Source organism: Pleurodeles waltl, chromosome 7 (assembly GCF_031143425.1).
Source record: "Pleurodeles waltl isolate 20211129_DDA chromosome 7, aPleWal1.hap1.20221129, whole genome shotgun sequence".
NCBI classification, from domain to species: Eukaryota; Metazoa; Chordata; class Amphibia; order Caudata; family Salamandridae; genus Pleurodeles; species Pleurodeles waltl.
In genome coordinates, this window is record NC_090446.1 from 62,682,260 (window position 1) to 62,694,876 (window position 12,617).

At 45.5% G+C, this 12,617-nt stretch overlaps 1 protein-coding gene across 4 annotated transcripts in view; it reads left to right on the top strand.

Annotated features, from left to right (window-relative positions):
- Nucleotides 1-855: 855 nt before the first annotated feature.
- The window catches only part of LOC138247184 (killer cell lectin-like receptor subfamily G member 1), a 163,752-nt gene continuing 151,990 nt past the window's right edge, over nt 856-12,617 (top strand). For all 4 annotated transcript variants that reach the window (XM_069201928.1, XM_069201930.1, XM_069201929.1 and 1 more), the window contains exon 1: nt 856-1,008. In XM_069201928.1, the coding sequence (XP_069058029.1) occupies nt 930-1,008 (79 nt within the window). In that variant the 5' untranslated portion in view covers nt 856-929. The remainder of the gene's footprint in view (nt 1,009-12,617) is intronic.

Here is a 12,617-nt window from a genome sequence, read left to right on the forward strand (position 1 = left end):
GTTTGGGTTTCAGGTAAAAGGGACCGAGTATAGAAGAGACAAAGGGGGTGACGAGTAGTTTGAGTCAGGGCTTAAACCCCCATCAAGAGGCTAGTTTAAGATGTCATCTACCCGAAAATTGAAATCATCAGTGAAGAAGCCCCTCTTATAGTCATCAGGATGAAGGTGGAGTAGTACATAAATCTGGAAGAAAGGTTGAGATATTTTTCAAACGGGTATGGGTGTTTCTGCTGTGGTTAACCAATTCATTCTATGTCTTTAGCATCTCCTAAAGCAGAGAAGTTGGACTCAAGTGTTTCTGCGTTTTGAAGCTTTGGCACCAGGGGGTGAGGAAATTAGATGTAAGAGAGGAGTCTCTGGTTCCTGGAAGTGAGCAACAAGGCTTGAAGGGGGCGTTGAAGGAAGGTCAAGAAAGCAGACAGTTAAAGAGGCACAGAACGTTATGGAGAGTCCACCATGCAAGGTGATGCCGAGCCATTATAAGAGTTACACAAAAACAACACAAGGTTGTAGGTTGAAAGAACACTTGATTCTGTTTGACCAAAACATGACGAGATTTTAATGCAAAATATTATAGAATAAAGGAATGGCGGCCAAGTCTCTAGGTCCAAGCGTTGGTTAACAAATGCAGAGGAATCTAGTATTCAAACCACCGACCCCCACCTTAAGTACACCGACTTCACCCATTTGCTGCCCTTATCTGCCTCATACGTTTTACATCAGGCAGAACAGACACTGCTTTCGTCTGTGGCAACCACCCTCCCACTCCTTCAGCCAGTGCACACCCTTCCTGTTTGAGCAGTAGATGACTTAAGACCCTCTGTTAGTTTTGAAACTCACTTTCCTGCCCATGTCTCAGAGGGTAGAATCAACTTCAATGCTAGAGTCACAACAACAGTCAGAAACATTCTTATCCACCTTACCTGGGGATGGCAGATGTTACATATGTCGACGTCAGATTTTCTAAAAAGGAGAGCGCATCACTAACCTCCGAGGAGTGCCCAGAAGGTAGGAATGTTCTTTTATATGTCAACTATTGATTCATGTGTTTAGGGATGGCTTCTAAAATATTCAGAGAAATTCCATGGGTTTGTTCTAAAGTTTGATGTTCATCAAATGATGTAATTGTTGCTTTTTTTCTACCAAAATAACCTTTTCCCATCCTATTTCTTTTAATGGCTTTTAAAACCTAGGTACCAAGTGACCCACGTAATTATTTTTAAAGTTAGTAAACAGGATGTACGGCTAGATGTGCTTTCCTCCTGCCGATTGCTTTTTTTTAAATTTGGGTGCTTAGTTTGTAAGTAATGCATATGGCAGATAATAATCGTTACCACAGCATTACCCTTATATTTTAAATATACATGAGGAATAACGTGCAATTACATAGTTCACCCCGTCTTTCTACTGTGATGTGCCCGGGTTCAATGATTTGCCTTCAGGGCTGTGGGTCCCTGTTACTCCACCTTAATGGAAACTGAAACATTTATGGTAATTGGGCTACTGGTCGCTCTTGTCTCAAAATTGTCTTTCCATAGTATTGTAGATTTCCCCTGTTGTGTCACCGATGGTGTGCTCCAGATGCATGACGCTGGAAGAAAGAGCTGGACATGAGTCTAGCTGCACACCGCTGCCCGCTTCAGAATGGACGCGTGGGAGACAGCCTCAGCAGCCGGGGCCTGGGCTCTGTGCCGAATTTTCACAGCGTTCTCTGTTGTTTTGCCTCAGGGAGTTTTTCTCTTGAGCAGTTGTATGTGTGTTGTGTAACATTTATTTCGCTAACAACAGATTATGTCCGCGGTTATCGTCCACGTAGGGCCAGAGTTAGTTTTTTTTTTTTTTCCATTGACCCATTTTCTGAGTGTTCCTCGCAACAGTTTGTATTATTCATCAATAAACGTATTGGCACCCCAACGTTCGTGAACTGATACACAGAGGAAAGGGGAATACATTTCAGGGATTTTAACAATTTTGAGCATCTGCTTTGATATAAAACCAGATGTTTAATCTTAATCACTAATAATGTAATTTGATGCCAGTCTGGTCCCCCTTTTCTACCATCTAATGGCACCCACCCTGCTCCTCAGTGATGCTGAATCACACCTGAGGGTGCCCCTGCTCTCAGGTATAGGGGCCATGACAGAGCAGCCCAGGCGGAGTGGTTGCTGCGACGGTACAGATGAGCAGAAGGGGATGGAGGGCAATGCTACCCAGAGTGAGGGCCAGTTCTTAGGATGTATTTGTAAAGCACAATACATCACTTTTTGCTGGGGACCTTGCTCTGTCTCTCTGGGTATCTGTGGCTTCGCACATACTGTATAAAACCGAGGGCCTCATTTCCTAAGAAGTGGTGGAGCACGGCGCTGCGCCAAATGTAGTCACTTCAGAAACACAGGAGTGCGCCGAATACAATATAGCTCACCTCGTGTTTTCTCTAGCGCTGGCCCTAAAATTATCTGTCTAGCGCCAATGCAGGCACACTTGTACCATAGTGCAAGTCTGATGCGATGCAAGGAACGATCGTTTATGTGCAGGAAGGTGTCCGTTTCTGCAAATAAACAACCATTCATGGCGTTTTACTAGTGCCACCCAAGAAATCAATCAAAGAGGCAATGTATATCTCAATGGCAGCATTTTATGAATTCTTATAGACTGTGTTCTTTTATGACTATTGGGTATTGCCTTTTGTACACTCTTAATGGATTTGACTTAATCCCAAACAAAGAGAAATTGATTGCAGTAAGTAAATATTGTTATTTTTTTAGATTTTGTGTGCAGGTCCCCTAAAAGTCGTCTGAAGTAGATTTGCTATTTTCTCTGTATAATGTTGCATTATATCATTTTTGAAAGGCGCTCTTAGTGGCAATATAAAGACAAATACAAACTTGGTCGGTGCATATTTTGCTTACCTTTCACATTATCTTCAACTGTGTTTTTGATATTAACAAGGTACATTACACGACTCACATGTTTCCTGGATTCAGTTTGTATTTTAAAATTAAACGCGACCTTGTTCCTGCGTTTTCGAACCTATCCATCCTTTAGTCTGACTTTAGCTCTACGAATGTGCATTTTCAATGTGAAACTATGACTGTGACACGTTTTTATTATATGAGCCAACATTTTATTTTTTGGAATTAATGTAAGCAAATTCTTAATAACCTCTTACAAATGATGGTTCTGGAAATAGCTATTCTCAGGAATGTGGGGCACTTGAAGATTTCTTGCTTTATCCTATCAAATGACTTTACTGGGTTTAAGAGTTTTATGAACGGAACTATCCTGCATGGCACTGATATACCGCTTTATTTACTGCACCCCACCCTCATTATACAAATGTTTCTCACTGCTGTATATCTGGAGGGTGACTGGTCAAATGTTTATGTGCTTCATACTAATATGATAGTTTGGGTTTGCACCCCCTGTTACTTTTCAAGCGTCTTCCTTTCGGTTCTTTTCATTCGTAGATCTATATTTCACGGAAGTGCGTTCATTGTCTCAATACTGAGAGGCCCTTCCTGAGTATTCAGGTTTTCAAATTTCATATAATCAAGCAGGCGAATTAGGAAGGGGAGGCGGGGGCTGCAGAAACAGAGCTTTCCCTGAGATGCCAAACATTTATTTGTTTAAAACATGCACTTTTAATTTTACCTAACAAGTAGAAAACCTTGAAAGACTTAGGGTCATATTGAAGAAAAGTGGCGCTGCACACAGCGCAGTGCCACTTTTCTTGCGCCCTTTACTGCCCCCTACCGCCACCATGTGTGCAAATAAGGAGCAATAGTGTAATTTTTCTGAGGCTATTGATGTATTCTGCAGGAGTAGCGCCAACATTACAGTACATAGAGGCCCAATGTAAACAACGGTGTGCCCTCTTTAAACAGCTGTTCTGAGCAGGCATTAAAAGTGCCGAAAAAAATGACGCAAGGAAATTTGTTAGAAATCCTTGTGCTATTTTCTTGCACCCCCCCTTATTGGGTAACACCACCTTTCATACATTATGCCTGGCACAGGCATAATGTAGCGCAAAGGGTTACAAAGTGGCGCCATGCATGTATTGCTCCACTTTGTAAATATGTTGTGAGGATTTTGGCCATCTAACGAAACATTACAGTAAAAAAAATGATGTTAATGTGTCAGGAAATGGCACTAGGGGGATCTTAAATATGCCCCTTTGGGCTCATCATTAGCCCTAACAATAATAGGTTAGATTTTATGCAGGCACTTAAATGTGAAATGCTATTTTTATCCAAGTCAGTATTACTGGCCTTGCAAGTACAAAGTCATAAATCAGGCCCACTGGAATGAAAACGTATGATCTAAACAACACTGGGCAGGACTAAACATTTTAAAGTACTATACATATTGGCCCTCATTATGACATTGGCGCCAACATACCGTCAACATGGCTACCAGCTGCCCACCCACATTATGATCCTCAACGGAATTCCACCAGAAGGCTGGGGGAATACCGTTGACGGTCATGGCGGCGGATGGCAGTAAGGTGGCGCTCCTCTCAGCAGCAGCGCCACAGCAGCAAAACACCGCCTACCATATCATGAGCAATGATACGGCGTGGCAGTCTTTTGCTGGTGGACGCTGCTGCTAACAGCAGCGCTGCGTCCCGTCTCCTGCCTGAGGACCCCCTGCTAGCAGGTAAGATGGGTTCTCAGACAGGTGAGGGGGTGGGGGTGTGTGTGCATGTGTGAGGATGTTGTGTGTGTGTGGGGGGTTGTATTTGTTCTTGTATGCGTGAATGCAGGTGTGAGTCGCGTTGAATGCGTGCGTGAATGACTGAATGTGAGTGTACGTGTATGTTGTGTGTTGTGAATGTGTGTGTGCGACAATGTATGTTGGTGTGTGTTGCGGTGTGTGGGTGTGTATGAGTGCATGCGTGGGTGGATGTGGGTACGCTTGACCAGGGAAAAGTCAAAGTTTGAGGCTGACCGCAATGAAGCACAAGTCAGATACATTAACTGATGGGCCTCGGTCAACATTTTACCTTGGAATATAGGCCCTGATTTAGACCTCGGTGGTGGGGTTCTGGATAACCTGTCCACTGAAATCTAAATATCATAGTTTTCTATGGTATTTAGATTTTGATGGAGGGGATATCCTTCACCATTATGATGGAGTAACCCCTCCACCAAGATCTAAATCAGGTCATTAGTCTTTTTTCTGGCGCTTTTTCTCTTGTCCTCTATCGAGGCTCCTCTTCAGGCCAGCTTGCAATGCAACATTGTCAGCTTGGCACAGTGCGAGGTCCCAGTCAACTCCTGGATGTCTAGTTAATGGAGAAAAGCTCCTGATCTCCAGTGGGACAAACCTGAAAGTCAGGCAGTGTCGCTGTTCAGTGATGCCGGCTTGACTCTCTTCAATGGGTTGGTCACCTTATAGAGCTTTTTTTTCAAAGTTCCTACAAACTTCTCCAATCATCTGGCTCTTCCTCCAGAAGGCATTTTTGGGCCTTGCAGAGTCCATAACCGTGGTCCAAGGTTTCAGAAGCTCTGAGTTTCTCCTTGGGAGTTTAGACGGGAAGCAGCCTTAGCCACGACTCCCGAACAACAAAGTCGTGAACAACGAAAGCGGAACAACGCTTTCGTTAACTAACCACAACTCGACTTTCTTGTTCGATGCCTTAACCACGCATGTGCTGAACCACGCACATGCGTGGTTAAGGCACAGAATAAGGGAGTCGCCTGAGGAGGTCAACGTGATCAGATAAGTGGGGCTGGGATTGAGGCTATTTTAGGGGTGGGGGTAGGGGTATTTTTAGTTTTAGGGGTCGGGGTTCGTGGTGATTTAGGTTTAGGGTGGGGGTATTTTTTGTTTTAGGGACAGGGTGGGGGGTCGTGGTATTTTTAGTTTTTGGGGTGGGGGGTCGTGTGGTTTAGGTTTAGGGGTGGGGTGGACGGGTCATGGCATTTTTAGTTTTAGGGGCGGGGCGGGGCGGGGTGGGGTGTCGGGTATTTTTAGTTTTGGGCAGGGGTGGGTGGGTCTGGGGTATTTTTAGTTTTTGGGGGTGGAGGTGAGTGGTTAGGGTGGTTTGAGGTTTTAGGGGTGGAGGTTGCGGTAATTTTAGGGACGGGGTAGGGGTTGGTGTAGTTTAGGTTTTAGGGACGGGGTGGGGGTTGGGGTAGTTTTAGGTTTTAGGGGTGGGAGGGTTGGGGTGGTTTTAGGGGCAGGGGTGGGAGTCACGTAATTTGGAGGCTGGGGTGGGGGATTGCAGTAATTTTTAGGGTCGGGTGGGGGGTCAAGGGCATTGCATGCTGGAACCATGCATGCCATTCACTAATGCCTTTACCTGGAATGCCTTCATAACAAAAAATTGTTGTTAAGGCATTCTTGGTAAAGGCATTAGTGGTAACAGCGCGGTTGTTGTTCCGATCGCGTTGTTCAGGCATGCGTGGTTTCAGCATGCGTTGTTCCGACATACATTTGTTTGGACTACAATGCCCAGAATGCACCTGGTCAGAATTCTCAAACGGACACTGGTCTCTGGTCAGCTGGGTTGCTCTTGCAGGACTTGATGCAGGGAACTCTTGTTAGTTCCTTTGTATCTATTGCTTATAGGGAGTCTACTCATAAGTAAGGCAAAGTCCTTCTAGTGGTGAAGCCCCGGATGTGCAGCTGGTGTAGTCCTTGTGGGTGCAGTGGGTGCAGTCCTTCAGGTACAGACCAGGTATTCTGCAGGGCAGTCCTTTTTCTTATGAATGTCTTCCAGCAGGGATCTGAGTTGCTGGGCAGCTCTAACATATTTATCCTTGCTCCTGGGTTGGCAAGCGGGGGGACTCCTGACCAATGGGGTGCACAGTGCCACCTTATTGGATGACCACTGCCTGCGAAGTGTGGCAAAAATCAACCCCAGAAAGCAACACTCTTGGCCAGGGGGACCCTGCACCCTATCTCTGCCAGCCTTTTCATGGTGATGCTACCACCATGAAATGTCTGGCGGGGAAGGGGGTCGTAATATCCAGAGCAGGGCTGTCCGGGTGGATTAGGACTGCCAGCACCACCAGGCCATCGTGCAGTCATAATCTGGTGGTACTGGTGGTCTGTCTGTGGCGCAACCACAGTGGTCAAAATGTGGGGCTCGGACTGACACATTGGCGGCAGTCCGACTGCCACCGGGAGTCTGGCGGTCAGTAGACTGCCAGACTCGTAATGATGCCTGACTTAGGTCCAGTTAGGTCTCAAGAAATTAAACCCAGCTCAACCCTTGGTAGCTTGGCAATGAGAGACAATTAAAAGTCCTACACCAACTTATAAAAATAGATTATGTTTTTATCTTTAAAATGACACCAAAACTAATAAAACCGGATAAGGGGAGCCGGAGATATGTATTTTTAAAGAATTACTGTTTTCTAGCGCATAGAAATGAAAAGCGCTAATCTGGTCATCTGGTTAGACCTCGACCTGGGCATAGTCAAAGTTTAAGGCTGACCGCAAAGGAACCCTGCTTGGCTGCAGCCCGCGGGATGCCGGCCTCGGTCAAAAGTTTACCTGTGGACCAAGTCACCAGTCCAATCTGACCTCCCAGAACGCTTCCTCGGATACCCGTTGTGGGAGCCCTCGGTGGAGATTTTTGCCTTCGGACTTAGAAGTTTTTTTCAAGATGAAAATCCTTCGACTGGGGAAAACCTGAATCTTGATCTGACACCCCTTTAGCCCTCTTTGGATTCACTGCCTAGGAGGTCCCAGTCAACTTTCTACATTCGGACGTAGTCACTTTTTCTGAGATTTTCTTCATCGGGAGGAACCTGAAAGTCAGGCTGGTTCCAGTTGAGGCAAGCCAGCAAGAGTTGTTGCGGCCGGTCGATCCCTTTATGGAGCTTTTTTCCAAAAGTTGCCCAAACTTCTGCAAATTTCTGGATCTTCTTCCATATGTTCTTTTAAGGTTGTCTTGAGGTCCCCAGCTCACCCCAAGGTTCCAGAAGCTCTGAGAGGCTCCTTGAGGGTACGGACTACAACTCCCAGAATGCACCTGGTGCAAACTTCAAATTGGCCACTGGGCAGTGGTCATCTTGTCAGTTTCTTCAGGGGTTGGTACAGGGGACTCTGGTTAGCAATTTTCACCTGTAGCAAACAGGGAGTCCCTCCTTGAAGCCAGGCAAAGTCCTTCTTGTGGTGAAGCCCCAGGGTGCAGCTGGTGCAGTCCTCCAGAGTGCAGTGTCTAGGTGCAGACCAGGGTTCCAGCAGGGCAGTCCTTCTTCTCCTGTAGTTCTTCCTCATAGGGATCTGGTAGGGGTCTGAGGTGTGGGTGCAGCTCTGCCATATTTATCCTTGCTCCTGGGTGAAAAACAGGGGGGTCCTGGTTCTCCAATCAGTTGCAGGGTCCTTCCCCTTGTGATGACTACTTCCTGTGAAGTGTAGCAAAAATCAGTCCCAGGGAGCAACATTCTTCAAAAATACATCATGGCTGAAACAGATTTTTGGAGGTTACATCTGGCTGAGCCTACCCACTGGTGTGGCTAAAAATCATAAACAAGCCCTTCTCCTGCCCTCTACTAATCTAATCAGGAGGGCACCTAACTGTCTGGGTTTGCAGGATGTGAGGGAGGTTCTGGGTTGCTCCAAATGTCCTTCCCTGCCTTTAAAGACCAGTTTGGCAGTCCTCCCGTTCCTGCCTCTCAATCTGCTGAGGGAAGTTCTCCTCCCCCAGGCACATCTCTTTGTGTTTAGCCCAGGCTACTTCACACCTCGTCAAGGCAGGCTGATCAGGCTGCCAGAGGCTGGCCAATCAGAGCAAAGCACTGCAGGTCTGAAGATGGCAACTTTTTAGGTAAAGTTTCAAACTCTTTACCCGAACAAGTTATATTAAATCCAAGCATCGTAAGTTGTGAGATTTATTATAACAATTAATTTGATACCAAACTATTGGTATCTGACACTTAAGGGGACTTTATACATTACATTAAAATAAATTCTAGCCTATGGAGGCCATTCACTGCAATGAGGGAAAAGGAATATGGCTGTTTTACCTCACCAGGGCTTATAAAACTATTTTTATAAGGTCCCTGCTTATAGTTCCATGGCGCCCAACCCTAGGGGCACATAAGGCGCACCTTAGAGGTGACTTATATGTAAAAATAAGGCAGTTTAAGACTTTGGAAGTACTTTTAATTCCAAGGTAGAAATTGCATGTAACTTTAAATTAAAAGCAGCCGGCAAGGCAGGCCTGCCTTTAAAATCCATATACCACTAAAGGTGTAGGGTGATAAGTAAGGGTGAACTGGATTAGTGAACCCTAATCTAGAAGTGCTGGCTCAGTGCGTAATTGCTGGGTAAAGGGCTGAGTATAGAATGTCTATGGTTGTGGCTGTATCTACAAGAGGGAGTTCCTTTTATGGACTAGGTGGTCTCACACACATAATAGTGTCATGCTTCATCATTTGACCACCTAGCCCCACCCAAGTAAGATGGTACTACCTGGGCGGACTCAACCTCGTTGTTAAAAGAACTACAGAGGGAGTGCTGAAATGAATCTAACTGGATATTTTACAGGGATCCAGATGGGGGGGGTGAATAAAATTATCTTACACGTCACTTGTCTCGGTTAGTAGGATACAGTAATAGAGGTGTATGTAGGTAAGGTTAAAACTTATGCTCGGGACTCAGTTGAGATTAATGACTCACGGAGTCTAAAAAACAAGGACCAACATGTTTCTGCCCTCTCTACGTGCTGGAAGGTCAGCGGCATTTGTCAGGGTCATGGATCCCCTAGGGATGAATGCTTTGTAGCATGCTTGGTGGGTGGTTAGAATAAAATAATAGACCTACCTGAACTGTTTGTTCATATTATGGTAGGTCTGGAGAAAGAATAAAATTGTATTTTTAATAAAAGAGGTGAATAAGTGTCACTACACACAGCACACAACACAGCACACAGGGTGATAAGATGCAGTGTAAATACGTAACACACAAACAAACATGCATTGCCGGGTAGGAGGACTTACCCCGAAGGATAAGGTGGTTTGCCTCTGGTCTGGGAGTTGCTGGAGGGAGGGTATCCCTTGTAGTCACACTCTGTTAGGAGAGCGAACAGTGGCAATGAGGAAGCAAAAACTAAAAAAATGCAGTAGAAGTGGAAGTCGTTAAGGAGCACCCCAGATAATAGTGAGAGCACTAGCTCAACTAAAATAGCTGGGAAGGATATCATTGCAATCAAGAAAGGCTACAGGGGCTCAGGGGAGAAAAGAAAAGAAAGGAGTAAGGAGCGCTGAGTTTTTAAAGGTATCTGGGGAGCCAATGAGGTAGGCAGAGCCGTGTCAGAAAACGTCGGTGAGTGCCGACGTAAGTAAAACGTAGCAATTGTGCCTCGACTCTTGCAGTGGTGCACGGTCGGGCGCGCAATGATGACACAGCACGTTGCAAGATGCCACAGCACGTCACATGACGTCCAGGGAGGACGGAAATGAAGTCTCCCTAGGTAAAGTGGAAAGGAGAGGCGCGGCGCGTTACAGAGTACTGTGGCACGTCAGGGCCAACCCGGGAAAGACGGGAGTTGGAGTCTCCCCGGCGGTTGGTTGCTAGGTAGCTGTAGTCAGAACAAACCGGAGCTCTGGCTCATAGTGAAGTCAGAAAAATCCCTTCATTGAAGAGAAGGGATGGATATTCCTATAGCACTACAGAAGGGGGTTTGGGAGGGGAAGGGGGAGGAAGGGGGGGGAGAAGGGAAGAGGGAAGTGGAAGAGAGAAGGGGGAAGGGAGGTTTTGATGAAGGGAGGGAAGGAAAAGAAAAAGAGAGGGTGGGTAAAGGAAGAGGGAAAGTGAAGAGGAGGGTTTAAAGGGGGAATAGAAGAAGAAGAACAGAAGGAAAAAATGAAAGAAAAGAGGAGAAAGGGGAGATCCTAAAAATGGATTGGGCCACAGTAGGCCAAAATCTGTCAGACCCCGATGCCGGGGGTGAACAATTATGGTGTGCAGTGAACACAACGCACATATTCAAAACCCATCAGGTGTTATTCCAAACATGGGTTAGAACGTGATGTAGACCAAGAGCCCTCAAGGAGGAAGTATAAAGACTAACAATGGGTAGAGGGAGGGTGTTAGCCTAGTGTAGACCATTGAATGTTATTGTTTAGTCCACTCATTTGAGTATGTAACCTCCATACCCATCTCTGCTTGTAAAACAGTAACTTCTGTTTCAAACTCGTGGTGGGGAAATTGAGTTGATCTATGACCATCCATTCCATGTCATTGGGATGGTGGTTATTGGTGACATAATGTTCAGTCAGTCTGGTGGCATCTCTTATGCAAAGGATTGTGCTCCTGTGCTGGTAAATTCGCGTGCCTACTCTTCTAGTGGTCATCCCAATATACTTAAGACCACATGGACATGTTACCATATAAATGACATTCTTACTGTTACAATTGGTAAAATGCTTCAGCGCCCAAGGCGTCTGTAGGCCCAACTCTACCTGGAGAGTCTTCTTGGTGAACTGGCAGACGCTGCAGTTCCCACAGGGGAAATGTCCTCTTGGGGTAGTAGGTCCCATAGGGTTCCTTGTCTGTTTTTGATCGGTTTGTCCGTGGTCGGTTATGGACAATCATGTCCCAGATACTCTTCGCTTTTCTGAAGGCATTCAAGGGTGGTTGGAAGAGAAGTCCTCCTGAGGTTAGAATTTTCTAGTCCTCGATTATTAGCTTTTTTATCGTATTGGATGCAGGATTGAAGGTGGTTACACAAATTAAGGTGTCTTCCTTGTTGGTTCTGACGGTGGCTTGCAATAGTGTTGCTCTGTTGCTAAAACGAGCTTGCTTTTCGGCTCTTCTCATGATGTATGCGGGGTACCCTCTGACCTGTAGTTTGTCGGTGAGTTTTTTGGCATGTTTCTTATAATCAGTAAGCTCTGTGCAATCACGTCGGAGACGTAAGAACTGACCCACTGATAGATTGTCTTTTAGGGAAAGTGGGTGGAAGTTACGGAATTGCAACAGATTGTTCCTGTCAGTTGGATTATAGTATACCTCGGTTTTTAGGAAGCCATTTTTCTCAGGTCAAGAAAAGAGATGTCCGGGTTTCCCATAGTGGACGTGAATCTAAGAAAAGGATTGAGAGCGTTGAGCCATGTAACAAACGTGTTTGCTTCCTCCTTCGTGCCTTTCCAGATGAGAAAGATGTCATCAATGTATCTTTTCCATATCTTGATGTTGACAAAAAACGGATTTTCATCTGTCAGTACAGTTTCTCTCTCAAAGTGGTCCACACATAGGCAGGCTAGACTCAGTGCAAAGGTGCTCTCCATTGAGGTATCTTGTATCTGAAGATAGAAGTTTTTGTTGAACTCAAAGAAGTTTCTAGTTAGTGCCAGATGAGTGAGGTCTAAGACAAATTCTCGAGGAGTTATGAAATTCTAAAGACTATTCTTCAGCAGATAGCTGATGACGTCTAGGGTTGCTTCCTGTGGAATGTTAGTGTAGAGAGATTCCACATCCAGGGTTGCCAGTTGTTCATGATCTTTATCAAACTCTAAGTTGTCTAGTAGTATCAAGACATCTTTAGTGACGCTGAGATACGTTGGGATCCTTCTCACGTATGGTTGAAGAAACCAATCGCAGAACTGAGAAAGGGGTTCCAGGATAGATCCGATCCCGGATACTATCGGTCTCTCTGG